The 21,259-nt window shown below is 40.2% G+C and overlaps 1 protein-coding gene across 5 annotated transcripts in view; it reads left to right on the forward strand.

Moving 5' to 3' along the window:
* ERICH1 (glutamate rich 1) overlaps window positions 1–21,259 on the forward strand; it is a 111,504-nt gene that overhangs the window by 45,870 nt on the left and 44,375 nt on the right. For 4 of the 5 annotated variants that reach the window (XR_007774037.1, XR_007774035.1, XR_007774036.1 and 1 more), the window contains exon 3: window positions 7,875–8,006. The exons of the other annotated variant lie outside the window; for it this stretch is intronic. Coding sequence is in view for 1 of the 4 variants with exons in the window: in XM_050950946.1 (XP_050806903.1) it covers window positions 7,875–8,006 (132 nt within the window). In the remaining 3 variants the exon portion in view is untranslated. The remainder of the gene's footprint in view (window positions 1–7,874; window positions 8,007–21,259) is intronic. 5 annotated transcript variants of the gene reach the window in all.

Below are 21,259 nucleotides of genomic sequence, written 5' to 3' on the forward strand. Positions count from 1 at the left end.
CATTTTTTCTCCCTCTTCCTTGTAACAACCTTTTACATACTTGAAAACTGTAATCACATCCCCCCTCAATCTTCTCTTCTCCAGACTAAACAAACCCAATCTTCCCTCATAAGTCATGTTTTCTAGACCTTTAATCATTTTTGTTGCTCTTCTCTGGATTCTCTCCAATTTGTCCACATCCTTCCTAAAACTGGACCAGAACTGGACTCCAGTTGAGGCCTAATCAGCGCAGAGTAGTGTGGCAGAATTAGTTCTCGTGTCTTGCGTACAACACTCCTGCTAATACATCCCAGAACAGTGTTTGCTTTTTTTTACAACAGTGTTACACTGTTGACTCATGTTTAGCTTGTGGTCCACTCGGACCCCCAGATCCCTTTCCATAGTACTCCTTCCTAGGAAGTCATTTCCCATTTTATATGTGTGCAAATGATTGATTGTTCCTTCTTAAATGGAATACTTTGCATTTGTCCTTATTGAATTTCATCCTGTTTTCTTCAGACCATTTCTCCAGTTTGTCCAAATCATATTGAATTTTAATCCTGTCATCCAAAGCACTTGCAACCCCTTCCAGCTTCGTATCATCTGCAAACTTTATAAATGTACTCTCTATGCCATTATCTAAATCATTGATGAAAATATTGAACAGAACTGGACCCAGAACTGATTCCTGCAGGACCCCGCTCATTATGTCCTTCCAGCATGACTGTGACCCACTGTTAACTACTCTTTGGGAACGGATTTTCCAACCAGTTATGCACCCACCTTATCGTAGCTCTGTCTAGGTTGCATTTCCCTAGTTTGTTTATGAGAAGGTCATGGAAGACAGTATCAAAAGCTTTATTAAAATCAAGATATACCACATCTACCGCTTCCCCCCCAGCCACAAGGCTTGTTACCCTGTCAAAGAAAGCTATCAGGCTGATTTGACACGATTTGTTTTTGACTGTCACTTATCATCTTATTATCTTCGATCAGGGGTTCCCAAACTTGGTTCGCGGCTTGCTCAGGGTAAGCCCCTGGCGGGCCACAAGATGCTTTGTTTACCTGAGCGTTCACAGGTACGGCTGCTCGCAGCTCCCAGTGGCCGCGGTTCACCGTTCTGAGCCAATGGGAGCTGCGGGAAGTGATGCAGGCCGAGTCACTGCTTCTCACAACTTCCATTGGCCAGAAATGGCAAACTATGGCCACTGGGAGCTGTGAGCGGCCGTACTTGTGAACGCTCAGGTAAACAAAGCGTCTTGTGGCCCGCCAGGGGCTTACCCTGAGCAAGCGGCGAACCAAGTTTGGGAACCCCTGTTCTAGATGATTGCAAATTGACTGCTTAATTATTTGCTCCATTATCTTTCCAGGTACAGAAGTTAAGCTAATTGGTCTGTAATTCCCCATGTTGTCCTTATTTCTCTTTCTATAGATTAGCACTGTATTTGACATTTTCCAGTCTTTTGGAATCTCTCCTATATTCCATGACTTTTCAAAGATAATGGCTAAAGGCTCAAATATCTCCTCAGTCAGCTCCTGGAGTATTCTAGGATGCATTTCATCAGGCCCTGGTTACTTGAAGACATCTAATTTTTCTAAGTAAATTTTAACTTGTTCTTTCCCTGTTTTAGCCTCTTCTCATCCTACCTCATCTTCACTGACAGTCACTATGTTAGACGTCCAAACACCACCAGTCGTCTTGGTGAAAACCATAACAAAGAAGTCATTAAGCACTTGTGCCAATTCCACATTTTCCATGATATATGTTATAGACCCTTTCTATTTCAGATCTCATTACACCTGATTTTTGCTTTTGTTGAAGGAAATGAGTTTTTCCATTAACATAAATGTGAAAGGAATTGGACACTATCCATTAGAAATGAAATATGCTGATGAACCACGTGGGTGTCAATATGATGTCACATATGGAATTTGTCTTTTCGGTTTGCTTTTTTAAATAAGTAGGAAATTAGACTCACGCTTCCCAAAAAAACTACCCCAAACCAAAACCAAAAAACTATGTTAAAAGAAGATTAAGTTTGTAAAATCAAGCACTCAAGGGCTGGGAAATGTTAGAATTAAGGTTGTCTGTGCAACCTGAATTTGACCCTCTTGTGCCTTATGCATTATGATAGTCTTTAATTCTAAGTCCACATACTATTTTTGCCACAGGACCTCTGCTTCATTCAGTGTACAGAATGGACAATGCTTACTTAATGAGCTGCCATTAATTATTGTGTTTTGAACATTATTCAGTGCGTAACCTCATGCTTTATTTACTGCATACTATACAAATCCTGCTATGAAGCCAGAATTAGTAATATTGTCATGGGTTTATGGCACTCATCAATATGATATCTGACTGTTTCTCAACCGTTAATTTATTTTCACAGCATCCCTGTGAGGTGAATTATTATCCCCATTTTACAGATGGGGAACTGAGGCACAGGGAGATTAAAGCTAAAATTGTCCACTAATTTTGGGTACCTTGAGATGAGATGCCTAGGACCAACCTGACTTTTCAGAGTACTTAGCATTATAGCACTTCATGTTTTCAAAGCACAGCTCCTATTGATATCAGATGTAGTTGTGAGTGCTGAGCACTTCTGCAGATCAGATCCGAGGGCATCAGACTGGACAAGCATAAAATTAGGTGTACAGTAACTCCTCACCTAAAGTCGTCGTGGTTAACATTGTTTCATTGTTACGTTGCTGATCAATTAGGGAACATGTTCGTTTAAAGTTGTGCAGTGCTCCCTTCTAACATTGTTTGTTTGGCAGCTGCCTGCTTTGTCCACTGCTTGCAGGAAGGCTAATGTCAGGGTGTCCCCCTACCCCTGCTCCCTCCTCCTTCTCCATATAGAGCAGGGTGGGGACACAGACAGAGAGAGCTTGGGGCAGCAGCTGCTGGTCTCAACTTCCTGATCCACTTAAAAAGACAGTACACTGAAGAGTGGGTCAGCTTTCTTAAAGGGACAGTGTGCATTTCTCTCTCTCCCTCACACATAAGGTGTGCGTCTGTCTCTGTCTGCTATGCTGTCTCCCCTCCCTCGTGTTTGTGCTGCCTTGTGTGAGAGGCTATATTAACAACAATGTATTAACCCTTAAGTGCTCAGCCGAGTGCTAGTTCATCATTTAGCACAGGGGTTCTCAAACTGGGGGTCAGGACCCCTCACGGGGTCGTGAGGTTATTACATGGTGGGGGGGGGGGTCGCGAGCTGTCAACCTCCACCCCAAACCCTGCTTTGTCTCCAGTATTTATAATGGTGGTAAATTATATAAAAAAGTATTTTTAATTTATATGTGGGGGTCGCACTCAGAGACTTGCTATGTGAAAGGGATCACCAGTATGAAAGTTTGAGAACCACTGATTTAGCAGCAAGGCATTCCCTGGGAAATATCACACCCTCTTCCACCCTCTAACTTCACCACCTCAACCAAGCTTCACAATCATCATAGCTGTGAACAGTATTAAATTGTTTAAAGTGTGTGTGTGTGTGTATATATATATATGTGTGTATATATAGTTTCTGTCTGGTGAAAAAAATTTCCCTGGACCTAACCCCTCCCTATTTACATTAATTCTTATGGGGAAATTGGATTCGCTTAACATCGTTTCGATTAAAGTCTCTTTTTTTCAGGAACATAACTACAACGTTAAGTGTGGAGTTACTGTACACAGTTAGTGACCACTTGTGAAAAGTTTGGTTCATGGGACTTGACTGGCATCACACAGGAGCTCTTCAGCAAAGACAGGATTAGAGTCCAGTTCTGCAAGGTAGCATTCAACAGCCTTAAGCTCCGTTCTCTTTCTGCAGTCTTCTGCTTCATTCACTACATACCTTCCAAATTCTACAACAAATGAGGCAGTCTCCTTTACCATACAACTCTGACTGATCCTGAGAGCAGGTCCTGTGCATTGAAGGAGACACTGATCTTGTGGAAAAAATAATATGTGATCATGTGATTACGGTTGCGATGATACAGTCTTTAATTCTGCCTGTGCTGCCTTTAATTCTAGCACTTCCTACCTTATGAGTAGGGCCCTACCAAATTCACAGTCCATTTTGGTCAATTTCATGGTCATAGGATTTTAAAGATCATAAATTTCCTTATTTCAGCTATGTAAATCTGAAATTTCTCAGTGTCTTAATTGTAGAGATCCTGACCCAAAAAGGAGTTGAGGAGAGGGGAGAAGTCATAAAGTTATTGTAGAGGAGGGTTGCAGTACTGCTACCCTTACTTCTGCACTGCTGCTGGTGGCAGCGCTGCCTTCAGTGCTGGGCAGCTGGAGAGCTGTGGCTCCTGGTCAGGATCCCAGCTCTGAAGGCAGAGCCGCTGCCAGCAGCAGCGCAGAGGTAAGCATGGCATGGTATGGTATTGCCATCCCTTGCTTCTGCTCTGCTGCTGCAAAGCTGGGCCCTAAGTCAGTGGCCACCACTCTCCCGCTGCCCAGCTCTGAAGGCAGCAGCACAGAAGTAAGGGTGGCATGGTATAGTATTGCTACCCTTACTTCTGTTCAGCTGCTGGCAGGCTGCCGCCTTCAGAGCTGGGCACCTAGCAAAATATAGCCAGCACTCTCTGGCCACCCAGCTCTGAAGGCAACACAGAAGTAAGTGTGGCAATACAGCCACCCTCTGTAACTCCCTTTTGGGTCAGGACTCTCAGTTTGAGAAATGCTGGTGTCATGCCCCGTCCCCTCCTCCCCCCCCAGTGAAATCTGTATAGTATACAGTAAAAGCACACACAAGATCAGATTTCACAAGAGGAGACCAGATTTCATGGTCCGTGATGCTTTTTTCATAGCTGTGAATTTGGTAGAGCCCTACTTTTGAGTGCTTGATTTTGCAACCTTAATATTTCAATGTATTTTTGGTGTGTTAATATATAATTAGTTTTTATCCTGTACATTGTCTAATATAAATGAACAATGCAATAATAATTCTACACTGTTGTGCATGTGTGTTATGAAACAGTCTCTGGTTATGTAACTAAATCCTATATTTTTCCAGGGAACCCTTGCTTCATTCTGTGAACAGGAGGGATGATGTATACTGAAGAATCAGGGTTGCTCATTGGATGAGGTTATTGTCTGTAGGATCTCTGCCTCAGTTGCTACAGATGCTAGAAGTGTAGTGAATGGTTTAGGGAACTATAGGAAAGGCAAAGGTGATCTACCTATACAATGTTAGCAAAGACTGAGGGTTTGCCTGCGCTCGAAATGCTACAGCAGCACAGCTACAGCTGCACCGCTCTAGTGCTTTAATGTAGACACTGCCTACTCAAACAGAAGGGCTCTCCCATCGGCATAGGTAATCCACCTCCTCAAGAGGTGGTAGCTAGGTCAATGGAAGAATTCTTCAATCAGCCTAGCTTTGTTTCACCAGGTGTTAGGTTGACTTAACTATGTTATTCAGGAGTATGAATTTTTCACACCCTGAGGGACATAGCCAGGGTCGACTTAACTTTTAGTTTAGACCAGATCTAAAATGCTGTGCATGTTAAAAGATCTAGACACCTGTGCTGTAGACTTTTGATTGAGGAGTACAAATTTAAACACACCTCAAGTAAGCATATGGTAATTTTTTTCAAGTATTTAAAATTACCCCTTGAATTAATCACTTGTCTACCTTGTCACAGAAATTATTGCTGTCCTGCAGAGAATTTGGTGATACGGGTTCACAAAAAAGCATATTTTCCTAAAAGGTTTGAGATTCCTGTGATGTTGGTGCTGCAGTTTACTTTAAATCAATATGAGGAAGTAGCTGTCATCACAATTAACTCAATGGAATTTCTTCAACCATTAGACATGTTAGTCTTTGTTCTTGCATATCTATCAGCAACTGTAAGTGCTGAAATCTTATTGTTATGTAGTGGCACTCTGGAGTCAAAATACTGAAATTCAAAATGACCTTGCAAATTATATTTAATATTTTGAGTAAAAAATTTTTTTGTAAAAATCAAATCCAAAGTATCCAAGAACATTGCACTGAAAAATTAGCAAACATTGATATTTTTCAATAGAGTGTAAAACATTTAAGAACGTTCAGATGTCCTTGTTTTTTAATTCTAGCATTGATTAACACTTCATCCTTAATCAACACTGGTGGAGAAAAATCAGCCCTAAGTACTGGCAGTTCAAGATTTTGGCATCAGAGTAATGAAATGAATTCATTGAAGAATAGTTTAAAATTAATTTTGGTGGTGGTTTTTTTTCCAGAGTGTATAATTAATTAGTTTATAACTTATATCATTATTTCTTTGTTTTCCTTTGTGAGCCTTTAAAATGAAAAGATTTTAATCAGTGTCTATCAAATGTTCTGGCTTGCTCAAAAAAGCAAATTATTTTCCAACATGCTGTCAGAAATAAATGAGTGCATCCTGATGATGCATGGAAATGTGATACAGCTTTTCTGAAACCCTGAACTCTCTGAAATGTCCTTATTGCTGAGATATAGCACCACAAATCATACTGAAGTTTCTTTATTTTTAAAGAGTATTTTATATGAGACACGACCAACTGCGTGGTTCAGCGATCTGTGTACTTCCCTTTCAGCTAACCAACAGCTGACCTGGTTGATATCCTAATCAAAGCAATTTGATCTTGGAAAAGTGCATCCTCAGCAATGTGTTCCTTTCCTAGATATCCAAGTAGTTAAAATACCATCATTGCATAACAATAGTGACAGCCCTGACTGCTGCAGTTTAGTACTGGGTTCAGGGAGAAAAGACTCCCCCTTACCCAAATCCCTGCACCTGACAACCACATTGGCAGTGTCTGCATTTCAGTGTCTCTTACCCTAAGGGCACAAATCACTCCAAAAGAACAGAGAAGTAGAGCCGTGGTTCTGCCCCTCACAGTTTGCAGAGATAGCTGGCTGTAGAGAGAACACATTGTATCATTCAGAACAGTGGTGCGACTTCCTGAGCCTCCTGGACCTCAGGGAAGGATTGTCCACCCTCAGTACAATTCCTCCTGTAGTCACTCCAAACTTGGCATTTGGACAAATGCAAGTCTAGCCCTCGGTGTATTGAAATGGAATGGTTTCCTCCAGTTGAAGCTCAGGGATGCTGTATGGTTACTGACCCACAGCTCCGCTTCTCACTCTCACCCATTTCCCAGTCCTTTCAGTCCTCTGCTCTTGTGAGCTGCTGAACAAAGCTAACCTTCCCATTCTCTAAAGTGGCTATTTTAAGAGGTGCTGCCAACACCACCACCACCACAAATCTTTCCTATAAAAGATATATAAATGGAGAACGGCGACTTGCTGGGCACTCTCCTCCCACACAGTTCTGCACAGAGCTGAGCCAACCCAGACTGCCACTGTGAACGGAACTATTCAGACCTGGCCTGATGGTGGTTTTCAGATTCTCTGTGAACCTTTCAGAGCCGCAGCCACATCTGAGAAGTCTCTCCAAATGGGGGCAGTAGAACCTCACTTGTTCCTACTGCTTCATTATTGTCTCTACTGATGGGAAAGAATTTATTCCTTCCCATCTATTTTTTAACAAAAACTTAAAGTGTTCATTTCATTCAAAGGGGGAGTAAGTAAGGCAGTTTTAAAAAAATATAACTAAAATGGCTCATTGTGGGGGTCACTTCTTCCAAAGCTTAGAAGAAGGAAAGCTCTGAAAATAGGGACAACACGTTTCAGAATAACTTCAGGGTCCTCTCTGATTGTTCTGTAGCAACCACAAAATTTAACCTCCATAGTTTGTTCATCCCAGTTGTTTACAAAATAATTTGACAATTCTCCTTCTTTGAAATGCTCTCTATCTTTTTGACCGGTTTTCCTAGATGTCCTATCGCCATTGTGTCTATGCATGGGTGAAAAACTTGTATGAGCAAATCTATGCCAAAATCAATAGACAGACACTTTGTTTCTGCCTTACAGGTAGAGAAAATGAAATCCTGCTTCCAAGGTTATACACAGTAAGTCTCCCTCCTGAAGGCTACGTCCCCGGTAATCCAAGAACAGATAGTCCCACAAATGCTGAAAACTCAGAGAGTAGTGATGATGCAGCAGGTAAGGAATTGCACTAAATGACATTTTCTATAAAACATTTTCTTTAAGAAAGATATATTAACAACACAATTATCAAGTAAAACCTAACTGGAGCAACCAGGTATTTAACTGTTGCTGCCAGTGGATGTCGCTGTTTTGCAACAAAAAGAAGTGTCTTTTCTTAAGATGTGTGTCCACATGGGCTGACTTTCTATTTGAGAATTAAAGAGCCAAATTCAGCACTTGGTGACATCTTTGTAATGCCATAGATGTTAATTAAATTGCAGAGATATATCTAAGGATAGAATTCGACTAGCTCCTTCTTTTGTAGCTCAGATGCTCAGATTAGCTGTGCAGTGAAGATGTACTCTAAGAGTTAATTCCTGCTGGAGTCCTCCACAGGCAACCAAGTAGTGGTTGAAACTCACCCCATTGCTGATACTCAAATGGACAAGGGAAATATTAATTCTTTTGAAGTTTATCTCCACCAGTATGGAATCAGGAGTCTGGCTGATTCTTGGAGGTGTGAAGGTGAAGATCCCAGCTTCTAACCTCATGGGATCTACAAGCAGGAGACTGAAACAGAGAACTTGAAAGCCATTAAAAAGAGCAGCCTGGGGAAATGGGTAGGGGAAAGCAGAGAGAGACACTGGAGAGAGAGAGAGAAGCAGACTGTATCTTTGACTTAGTCTACTTAGTCTACAGGATGAAATTCAATAAGGACAAATGCACAGTACTTCACGTAGGAAGGAACAATCCATTGCACACATGCACAATGGGAAATGACTGCCTAGGATGAAGTACTCCGGAAAAGGATCTAGGGGTCAGAGTGGACCACAAGCTAAATATGAGTCAACAGTGTAACACTGTTGCAAAAAAAGCAAACATCATTCTGGGATGTATTAGCAGGAGTGTTGTAAGCAAGACACAAGAAATAATAATTCTTTACTCTGCACTGATTAGGCCTCAACTGGAGTTTTGTATCCAGTTCTGGGGGCCACATTTCAGGAAAGGTGTGGACAAATTGAAGAAAGTCCAGAGAAGAGCAACAAAAAATGATTAAAGGTCTAGAAAACATGACCTATGAGGGAAGATTGAAAAGTGTTATCATGTCCCCTCTCAGTCGTCTTTCTCAGACTAAACAAACCCAATTTTTTCAAACACATAAAAGGTTGTTACAAGGAGGAGGGAGAAGAATTGTTCTTCTTAACCTCTGAGGATAGGACAAGAAGCAATGGGCTTAAAATGCAGGAAGGGTGGTTTAGGTTGGACATTAGGAAAAACTTCCTAACTGTCAGGGTGGTTAAGCATTGGAATAAATTGCCTAGGGAGGTTGTGGAATCTCCATAATTGGAGATGCTTCAGAGCACGTTAGACAAATACCTGTCAGAGACAGTCTGAATAATACTTAGTTCTGCCATGAGTGCACGGGACTGGACTAGATGATCTCTCAAGGTCCCTTTCAGTCCTATGATTTGAGGATTTAAAAGTCAGGCCAACACAGCTACATTGGTCAGTGATGTAAAAAAACACACGCCTGACAGACATAACTATGCCAGCCTAACCCCGAGTGTGGACAGAGTTAAGTTCACAGAAGAATGCTTCCGTCAACTAGCTAACTTAGTTCAAGGAGGTGTGGGCTGTGGAGAGGAGTTCAGAAAAAGTTCTTCTGCTGATGTTAGTTGTATTTACACACTAGGACGTTATGCTGGCACAGCTAGGCTAATGTAGCTATACCTTGGTCCCTATGAGGCTTGGTCTCTGCCCACAGAGAGAATGAGTGAGGGGTCAAAGACATAGATTACTCTGGAACTGTGACATCACAAAAAAATGTTCAGGGTTATCTTTCTCCATATAAAGACTGTGGACAGTCTTTTTCATTAAAAAAATCCATTTATAAAAACAAAATATACACTAGCAAGGTTATTTTATTAAAATTCTGTTGGGATTTAAAAATAAAAACTAATTTTTCTAAACCATTTCTCTTCTTCTAAATTCCCTTTAAGATGGTTGATCTTCCCTTGTAGGAAACTATTCGAGAACCAGATTTAAATTGTGCACTTTTTTCTTTGTTAAATCAGACTCACATTCTGAATAATACACCTATTCTTAATTTATTTTTAAGATTTATTTTAATAACACAATTATCATAGGCCAGGTTACTGGGTTTCTATTTTGTAGTGCATATAGTTGAAACTTCTTGTCCTAAGTTTCAAGGCCTTGATGGACAATCTCTGCTGACCCCTTTAACTTGGTCTCCTTTCACGTCCCTTACACAGACAGGTGTACGCACATGCCCCTTTTCCACATTTCACAAACATGCGTGAATTAGGAATCCCCAGTCTCATATGGTAATATTTTACAAGTGAAGAAAATGAGGCACTTAAATGACGTGAGAATAAAACATGGGATAATAAAGGGCACAGGCCTGAGAGTCATCTCAATGCCATATGTTTTAACCATCGGACCATTTTCATTATGATACCAGTCCTGGACTACTCTGGTTATGTTCCTCATCTGCTGTTAAATATTTAAAAGTGCAACTGAAGCAATATTTGTGCATAAAGGGTACCAATATATTTTATAATAATGAAGTATAAAATTTACAATGGTATCATAGGTCCTCCTTTAAAGATAGTACAAACATTGCATTCAAATTTTTGCAGTGACTTCTTTACTGATTTATGGCTGTTCAGCTGATGGGTATAGTCACTGTAACTCATGAAAATCAAACATGCCTCTCTCCTCTTAAGCATCCTTTTATTCTTTTTATTTTAAGTGAATAAATGTGTGTATCTAATACATCTGTTTCACTCTGCCAGTTCGGAGCTTACTTTTTCCAGTACTCCAAAATTTTGATTGCAAATATAGTTTCTCAACCTCTTTTTGCAAGAAGTGTTTGCACAGAATCACTCAGTAACTATTCTGACTAATGGAAGGCAATCTCAGATTTACTTGATGCCTCTCTCAGATGTTCAGAAGGAGACAATTTAGACTCTAATCACTTGTACAATAGTTGATAAATGCAAATGTATTTATTTTTTAACAGATTAATGCTAATCCTACAAAGATTTACCCATATGCCTAATTTAATGCATATGAATAGTCGCACTGAAATGAAAGCATATAAACTTCACCAGCAAAATTTAATCCATGCATAAATCTTTGCAGGATTGAGGACATAATCTCAAAGAAGGCTTGGACAATACAGCAAGAACAGTTTAAATAATTGCACAGTGGGGATTTTTCCTTGGGCTTTTTAAACTAGGTGTAGTTACAGGCTGTAAAAATATAATATACGTAAAACAAAATTTCTTAAGTGAAAGTAACAGCATCCTGTGATGTGATCCTTAGGGCACACACAAAGCTATCCCATATGACTCCCTTGATGCTCTCTTGCTAGCAGAGTCTCAGAGCTCTTAACACCTAAAACATATTGCCTGCTTACTGACATTTTACTGCTGCTAATAGTTTGCCATTTCTAACTTCCTGGCCCAGGAAAGTAACTTTCTTTCTTTCTTTCAAAGGAGCCGTATGAAAATATTTTTAATTGGACCAAATGAGGGTTTTGTTTAATCAGACACGCACCCAACTAAAGACTTTGCTCAGATGAATAAACATCTTGGGCCTGATTCTGGTCTCAGTTATATCCCAATAGTGACTCTCTTGAAGTGTAAAATTACTGTGACAGTGATCAAAACTAGGCCCCAGTTGAAGGTTCATTATTGGGTGCCCATTATTGGGGGGAGGGATAGCTCAGTTGTTTGAGCATTGGCCTGCTGAACCCAAGGTTGTGAGTTCAATCCTCAAGGGGGCCACTCAGGGATCTGGGGCAAAATCAGTACTTGGTCCTACTAGTGAAGGCAGGGGGCTGGACTTGATGACCTTTCAAGGTCCCTTCCAGTTCTATGAGATAGGTATATCTTCATATATTTGTATTATTATTCATGGATGGCTGATTCTTCATATCAACAGCTATAATGTTGCTTTATAAACATATCTGTTGATGTTATAGCTAGATAATTCCTTTGTTATAATACACTGGCAGTGCCGCTACCAATGGCACTATAACACAACTTCGGAAATTAAGATAAAATCTTTTCTGCACATGTAACTCTGTTGCAGCAAACCCTTAAGAATAATTTAGCCAGGCCAGACTCTCTGTCTGTCGCCACCATCCGGATCAAATCAGTTCAAATTGAGGAAGGAGTTCTCGGTTGGCTTAATTCCCACTTTATTTCATACTTCATCATTTTCTGTTGTTCTGATTGTTTTATCTGGAATTTATGCCAGTAGCAAACAAGACTTCATAGAGGGTGTCACAGTTTAGGGCAACAGTATTTCCCTTCCATGATCCAGCAAGTGCTTCCGCTTAGGTTCCCGGCTCCTCAGATGTCACCTCTATTAAACAGATACACATATCTCTCTCCCTCTTGACCAGGATATTTTCAGGTTGCAGAGTTCTCTGTTTACTCTGTGAATTCCTCAGCAAGAAAGCTTGCTTCAGCTGGCCTGCTTTGCCTTCATTCCTCAGAGGCAATATACAGCATGGCTGCCCAGAGCTAAATTTCCATACAAATATTTCTAAACAAGCACATCTATTCTTAAAATGAAAACATTACAGAGTAAAAGTATTGAGAACAATAAAAGAACCTACACACGTTAATAAGCTTACCAAAAATCACCCCAGCTCCAGCAAGGCCTCTGCCAGTTGAACAGCTCTTCAACCTTCCTTTCCCCTCTCCTCACTCCCCCATTCCCCCCACCCACTCACCCCTCCGTGGCTACAAGTTCATAACTACCTTAGCTCAGAACAAGCCCCACTATGAATCTGAGTCACTGCTTTAAACAGCTTGGGTCTTTGATCTGTCCTCCTGTAACAGGTGGTCAGCAGACAAAAGGTTCAGGGCGCCAGAAGGATCCTCAAGGCAGAGCTTCAAAAGGCTGAGTTCTTGTGTAACCAAAGGGTTTACATTTGCATACACCTCCCTCTGGAAATTTCCTGGGAAACCCGCTTAACTTTAAAAGTTCACATTGTTTCAACTGGTCCCTTTTGAAGCTCATAATACTTCTACTCCTGGGGGAATTCTGTGCCACTACACAATGCAGAATTTGTACAGAAATTAATGTTCTGTGCAGAATTTTCTTCCACCAACCTCCACTCCCCAAAAATGGGTTGCAGAGCTGCTGGCCACCACTAGGGGCAGCTGGACCTGGCAGAGCCCAGCTCACAAATAGAAGACACTGCCTGGTGGAAGGGGAGGCAGCTGGAGGGTTCTGGGCATCTGTGTTTCCTAGCTATGTCTTGAAGGAAGGAGGCAGTGTGCAGGAAATTCCAAACAAGCCTGGGACCCACCATCAGGCTGTTTTTCCCTCTTGATCCCTGGGCCCTGGAAAGGTAGGGAGTGCAAGTGTCTGAGCTAGGGGGGCCTACAGCTGGAATCTGGAGGGGAGGGGTGCAAGTGTTTGGACTGCGGGGGGTCCCTGCAGCTGGGCTCCCGGGGGAAGGAAGTGTGAGTGTCTGGTCCCCCATCTGGACTCTGAAAAGGAGGGGACGGAGAAACAGGAACTGGGTTGTCATAGGAGTTTCTTTAACTTCTACTTCTGAGGGAATTTTTTTTGTATCTGTATTGTTACAGACATAGTTGCTAACAGATATTTTGAAATAAATTACCAAAATAATTGAAACTGGAATGATTATGTAGTGTTATTTTGACAAATAAAATATGCAGAATTTTAAAATATTGTGTGCAGATTTTTTATTTTTTTTAGTGAAGAAACCCCCCAGGAGTTCGCTTTCCAGGGTTTAGGTTAATCAGATCTCCTCCTTAGAGATGCTACATAAAATCCCACAATAATACATAAATAATTTCATTTTTTATATAGTGAACTCCTAAGATACTTAAACTTAAACTTCATTGAATTAATTCAATAAGGTTTGTCCAGGATATAGCAATATAGAAATTGCCATATCTGTCACAGAGGGTTCATGCCACTAATCCCCTCTTTGGTTATGTCATTGTGTGCAAGTCCCTCCTTCAGTATTCCTTGCAGGGGCTGCAAAAAGTGATGAGATGTTACTGTGAGCTGCAATTACTCAGGGAGGAAAAAATGGGCTAGAAAGCCATAGAGCTTTTCTCAAAATTCCAGAATGACTACACAATCCCAGACAATCTACACAAAATCCCAGACCTTGACTACACAAAGTTCTATTTGAATTCTTAGCCTGTTCAGGTGTGTTTAAGAGTGTCTGAAAATAAATACAATCCCATATGCACAGAGGAATATGTGCCCTCACACATCTGTGTGTGTGCGTGCATGATTCTTTGAAAATGTGTATTTATATGATTGCTTTATAGCTCCTAGAATCATAAAATGTGATCATTTCAAATGAAACACAGGGTGCTATGGGCATGTTGATCAAAATAATTATAGTAACACTCTTTTGAATAGTATCTGTAAAATGTTCTCATTCATTTTTTTTTTTTACTGTGATCCTAGTGTATGGAGTGCTGCCATCAGTTTAGGCATTAAATGTAATTTATTTCCTTTAGAAGTGCAACAATAGTATAATGACAAGAGATTAATTGTATTTGGGTACAATATCAATGGTAATTGGATTGTAGACTTTTCTAGGTTTATTCCGCTGCAAGGTCGGACAGGAACTAGCTAATGTATTCCTGCAGGTCAATTTGCCTTCTGAGATATTGCCTCCTGAATTGATGGGTCCTGTTGCTAATCCTACTTTCATTCATCTCGATTTATTTGACCTGTATAGTTTTTTTATGGCCTAATCCAGTGTTCAGTGAAGCCATTGGAATGCCATTGACTTTAAAGAGGGAAGATACAACATCATCAGGCATAAAAAATAGGAGCAGATAGCCTGGAAAAAGACGTTTTACTACATAAAAACTCAGTCATGGTAAAATGGAATATCAAGCATTTAGACTGAGAACTTAAACACAAACTGTTTTGTTTTATAAATTGAAATAGTTACATATTAAAAATGAAAAAGTATTTGTCAGCTTTGGAGTGTAGCAGGGTCAGCCCTAAGACGCTGCACATCTCTATATCCATTATTCCTCTTCCTCTTTTCTGTGATAGTTGTCTGGTGGTTGATCTGGCTAGAAGATGAGAATTCTGATTTATGACAGTCTTGTCCAGGCTTGAGTCTGAGGAAGAAAAAGAACAATAAAGTATATCTAGGTGAATATCCATCACTCTGTTCGCACATTATTCTAAGTGCTTCAAGCTCTTTTCCTCTATCATGAAGGATAAATAATATACATTGCTACTGTATTTACCCTTAGTTTAATTACATATACATCATTGTGACTGCATAAGTTATTTTCAGGTATTTTGAGGTAAAAAAGCCTTGGGTTTCATCTTGATGCTTCATGTATGATGCTTGATACTTATTTTGTACAGTTCCAATACATATTACAGGATTGTTTGAAGATGACTGGGCTCCGCTGTTGGGTTCCTTCTATAAAAGATCTTGTGGGGAGGAGGTAGGGTTGTTTTGTTCTTTCATGTAGGTGCTCTTCAAAAACTGTTTTCTTTCAAGAGAAACCTGCAACACAGACTCAGCAAATAATCTTAAGATTAGGATCTGAGGGCCAGATGCACAAAATACGTTAAGCTTTGTGACACCGAGAGTCATACCACCTGGCTTCTAGGCTCCTAGAAAATCACTAAATCACAAAGCCTGATTTAGGTACCTAGGCTCCTATACAGTGAAAAGGGATATTTAGGCACCTTATACTGTGTTTCACAAAAAAACAATATGCTAGAGAGGGAACCATCTAAGCTATCAAGTGGGAGATGCCAATGAGATGGATGTCTGATAAGACCCACCACTCTCAGACAGAGGCAACTATTGCTGCTAGCAGTTCATAGGTGGAGAGGAGGTTGACATCCCTCATCACTTGTAGCCTGGTGGTTAGAGTACTCATTGGGATGTGGAATACCCTGGGTTCAAGTCCCCCATCCCCATGAGGGGGAGAAGGGATTTGAACCCAGGGGTATTCCACATCCCAGGCGAGTACCCTACCCTAAAAATTATGAGGGAGCTCCGTTTCCTCAGCTGTCTTCTGAGAACGTGCCTGAGGGGCCCAGTGAGGCAGCCTCTGAGCACAACATAGGCAGCCGAAAACCTATCTATCCTGGTTTATTAATTTCTCTGGGCTTAAGTGAGAGGTAGGCATCCAAATGCCTAGAGAGAGGCAGCAACATGCATGCTCAGAGGCATTAACATAGGTGCCCAAGGAACTTTTATTGCAAAAACTTTTTGGGGCCAAGTGAGTTTAAACACCTTCAGGGTTTGGTTGGAGTTTTGTGTATCTCAGTGGTCACAAAAGTGGGACTAAGGCATCTAACACAGGGACTTCAATTTGTGTACATATTGAGGTATTTGCAGGAATTGGGCCATAGTGATCTAAAGCCTGATCAGTCTTGTTTGATGCATTGTAGGGTTCTAAAGAGAAGAAGGAATAGAATAGAAGGAAAAATGCAGAGAAGTTCTTACTTTCTCTTGCCAATATTTCTCTGTGTTCACTCTGATATTGCATATTTTTAAACTCACGTAGCTAACTTTCTTTTAGCACTAGACATAATGCTTTCTGACAAGGGCATTGACACAAACTTCAATGTTGAAGCTATAGATAAACTATCATCCATCAAATTCTGGTAGCTAAGTCAATATCTTCATAGCTTCAAGCTCTTTAATTTTGATCTCTGACTCTGCCAATTTTTTTCCATATTATCTCTTTACTTAAATATACTTCTCCAGGATAAGCCCCTTGCGATGCACCATCTTCTTTATGAGGGAATTCTGAATGAAAGCAGAGCAACAAGAAGTTACATTATCATGTATTCAATTACTCTGACTTGGTACACAATGTTAGCTGAACTTTTTTTTAAGCTAATGAATTAGAGTTGAACTGCAGACCTTTTATTTCTTATTTCAAGGTAGGTTAAACAATAATGCTGTACCATGCAAAAAAGTTAACTGTTTTTATTAGATTTAACTCCCTCTCCTCAAAAAGATAAACCCTTAAAAAGAGCAGTTGTTCCAATATGTTCAGTAATGCTCTCCTTGAGAGCCTGTCTGTCATAAACAATGATCGCGTGTAACATATAAAGTAACTTTTATCGTGCTTGATGTGAAGCACAGGGATCTGCTCTCTCTGTGAAGTGCATTCACATTACGTTTATTTTTTGTGTTGTGCTAAGTGTTTTCCTGGATGCAGGGTAGAACAGATCTCTGTGCCAGAGATCTTAGATTCTAAAAAGACAGTATGCACCCAAAAGAATAGGGGAACCTAGATCAGCAGATAGATAAAGCAGCAGGTTTTTTTCTTCCTTACGTGGTCACACCTGTTTTATTCCTGCCCCAATCTCAGTTATGTATTTCCTGTTTTTTAAACTGTAGTGTTGTGTATGTAATCTGTTATTACTGCCAACATGATACATAATCTCAAGTGACATGAGACCATATACCATTCTTTCAGTGTAGGAGAGTAGGGCCAGATTGTGGCTTGACCTGTCCACTCACATAAGGCCCACCCCTGTATGGCCTCTCCAGACTAAGTCCAAGTACAAAGGAGATAAGTTCTGCATTTCCCCCACTGTAAGCAGGTGGACAGAAAGCTGTGGGGAGTAGGTGCAGCCATGGCTTCACCCTCTCCATGTGCTAGCCAGCATATGTGAACTATCATGGAGGATAATAATCTCTAACTGGTATTCATGCAAATAGCTTTGCTGGCTGGCACATTGGGAGTGGAGAGACAAGGCTCTGCAAACTCCCCATCCTTCTCTGCCCACTGCCCTCTCATCCTCCCATTTTAGCGTTTGGGGGTGGAGGGAGAAGAGGAGGAGGAATGGATATGAAGCATTGCACCATCGTTTGGGAAGGCTGCGCAGGAGTCTGACAGTGTGCCTTATTTCCTGCTATGTCCCTGTGCAGACGCATAACCTGGTCAATCATCTAGCCCAAATCTCATGGACTACACACTGCCTCTTTTACTGGGCAGGTTGCAGAAGTACGATATAGCCTTACATAAGTACACTGTTCCAAATTTCCTTCCTGATAAACTGGGGCAACTAAGCCACTTGGTAATAGAGCTGAGCTTTGAGCTTCATGAAGGAGAATTTCATCTTGTGATTTTACTTTTTTTAAGTGTGGTTCTGTTTAAAAAAAAGTATTGAAAATAAGAACGGCAATACTGGGTTAGACTAATGGTCCATCTAGCCTGGTATCTTGTCTTCTCAGTGGCCAGTGCTAGGTGCTTTAGAGGGAATGAAAATATAAATGAAAGTAACTACTGGGGATGAAAAAAACCCAGTAGTTCTGCACCAGGATGCTGGGGCAGAGAGGGAGAACGTAAAGATGTCCCTCATCATACTTTTCCATACAGTAGAACCTCAGAGTTACTAACACCTTGGAAATGGAGTTTGTTTGTAACTCTGTAATATTTGTAACTGAAGAAAATATTATGGTTATTCTTTCAAAAGTTTACCATTGAACTTTGATTTCATACAAGTTTGAAACTTTATATGCAGAAGAAAAATGCTGTTTTCCCTTTTTTTAATAGTTTGTTTAACACGGTACTGTATCTGGCTTTTTTTTTTTTTTGGTCTGTCTTTGCTGCTGTCAGATTGTGTACATCTGGTTCCAAATGAGGGGTGTGGTTGACTGGTCACTTTGTAACTCTGGTGTTTGTAACTTTGAGGTTCTACTGTAAATAAGTCAGTTAAATATAGGGATTTATCCCAAAGAATTCTTAGGGCAGTAATTTGATCCTGTTAGACAATCATTCTTTGTATTTCAGGGAATGGTGATTGTTTCACAGGTCTCCCCAAAAATATTAGTCAGCTCTATTTGTAAAACATTCAGCCCTCATTGAAATGGGGATTTTGCTGCCCATGGCTTACTCAGGTAGCTGCTGCTTCTTGTGCATCAGTTAGGGTTGATTTGTTCAAGAAGATCTGGTGCAGGCATGTGAGGAAGGCTTAGTAATATAAAACTCTGTTGTTGAGGAGATTCATGTTTGAATCATGTGCTTGGCCACTTGCTCACTAGGTTTATTAGAACTTAGAGTGAGTGTACAGAACCAGGGCACCCCACATCTGTAGGGAGGAAGAGGGTTAGCCTTGCCACACAGCAACAAGCCTGTTTGATCAGTAGCAGTGTTTGAGTACAAATGAATATTACAGCAATATGGAGCTTATGCTGAAACCAGGCGGGAAAAGAACTAAGGGGAATTGACAAAAATCTTCAGGAAGGTACATGAAGTTGGACTCTTACTACTCCTCCCTCTACCCTCTTTGTCCCATATTTGTATTTTTTGTCCCTACCTTCGTTTATGTTGTGTGATGTAAACTGGACTGTGCAAGCTGTCGTCGACGTTGTGACCTTGAACAAGTCATTTAATCTTTCTGGCCTGGTTTCAGCAATGCATTTAAGCATGTGCCTAAGCCTTATTGAAGTCAATGAAACTTACAAATGTGCCTAAAATTAAGTGCTTTGTTAAACTGGGGCCTCTGTGTTTCAGATTCCCATATGTAACATAGGTATTAGAATACTTGTCCACTTTTGAGAAGCATTTTGAGATCTATGGTTGAGAAACACTCTCCAAGTATGTGTGATTCTTTACTACAGTAACCTGAGATGACCTTGTGGAAGAACAGATTGGTCAAAATCCAGAATTATAGTTTGTTTTTAAAAGTATAATTTGAGAATGTCTTGGAATTTTGACTCAATCACAGTTACTTTTGCGTTCAGTTAATTTAAAATAACTTTAAATATTTCTGAACAGCTCTTTGCTTATCCATCATTAACAAGCTCTGTGAGTAACTTATTAAACACATTAGACTCACACCATATAATTCGATCATGACAATACCTATAATATATTTATTCAGTAAAGCATAGAGATAATTATAATATTTCCGCTCTTGGATACTCTCTCCTTGTCAACATTTATTGTCCTTGGACTGATGAGAGTTTGAGATTAGTATTCTTTTGTGTGTGTGTGTGTGTGTGTGTGTGTGTGGCAGATCTTAAAAGATATAATATTAGAGGCAGAGGCCGGCACCCCGGGCCCTTTAAGTTGCTGCTAGAGCTCAGGGCTGACCCCTGAGGCCACGCCCCTTCCAGAATTATGAACACCTTGGGAATGGAGGTTGTTCATAACTCTGAACAAAACATTATGGTTGTTTTTTCAAAAGTTTACAACTGAACATTGACTTAATACAGCTTTGAAACTTTACTATGCAGAAGAAAAATGCTGCTTTTAACAGCCTTAATTTACATGAGCAAAGTACAGAAACAATTTCCTTTCCTTGTCAAATCTTTTTTAAACTCTCCCTTTATTTTTTTTGTAGTTTACATTTAACACAGTACTGTGCTGTATTTGCCCGTTTTTTTTTGTTTTGTTTTTGTTTTTTTTTTGGTCTCTGTTGCTGCCCAATTGCATACTTACGTTTCCAAATGAGGAGTGTGGTTCATTACTCTGAGGTTCTCCTGAATAACTTCCTTCCTCATCACAGAATCCAGATGTTTTTTGCCCTTAGAAAGGAAAAAAAAAAAAAGAGCATATACTTTTAAAGGGAACCTACAAACAAAATCACATTTAATTTAGTATTGTATTGAGAATGTCCTCAATAGTAAGGGCAAGAGGAGTATTCAGAGTTTTATTTGACTTAAATTTAACATAATACTGTAGTCTGTTTTTTGAAACCCATGATGTGTCCAGACTCACTAATTTCTTTTCCATGGAATGGCAGTAGGCAGGTGATATCCAGTTTACCACAGATTTCTTTGCGATTGCAACTGGTTTATAAGGGACAGGGATTTTTCTCATCTCACACCCCATACCCTTCTTTTTTAACTTTTTTTTTTTAAATAAACCTTTTTATACTCTATCAGCTTGATTCCACAAATGCCTAGTTACAGGAGTCGTTCCTTCTTATGAGCTATTATGGATTTGTAGGATGGGGACCTTATTTATTTATTTATTTTAAGTAAGTAATACTCTTTAAAAAAACAAAACTGGAATTTGACTTACCCTGCATGTCCAATAGGTCAGCGAGCAAGTAACAGTGATAAATGGTGGCTGTGGCTTTCCTGGGACATTGAGAGGTCAGGGGAGAAAATGGTAAATGCGTTTGTGTTTGATGTTCCAGCTCGCAGGTTATTTTTGGACATTCAGCCTGTAATTCTCACCATATTCAAATAATTAAAAAAAATCTATCACATTTTAATCAAGAAG

Source organism: Gopherus flavomarginatus, chromosome 4 (genome assembly GCF_025201925.1).
Source record: "Gopherus flavomarginatus isolate rGopFla2 chromosome 4, rGopFla2.mat.asm, whole genome shotgun sequence".
In the NCBI taxonomy this organism is placed as follows: Eukaryota; Metazoa; Chordata; order Testudines; family Testudinidae; genus Gopherus; species Gopherus flavomarginatus.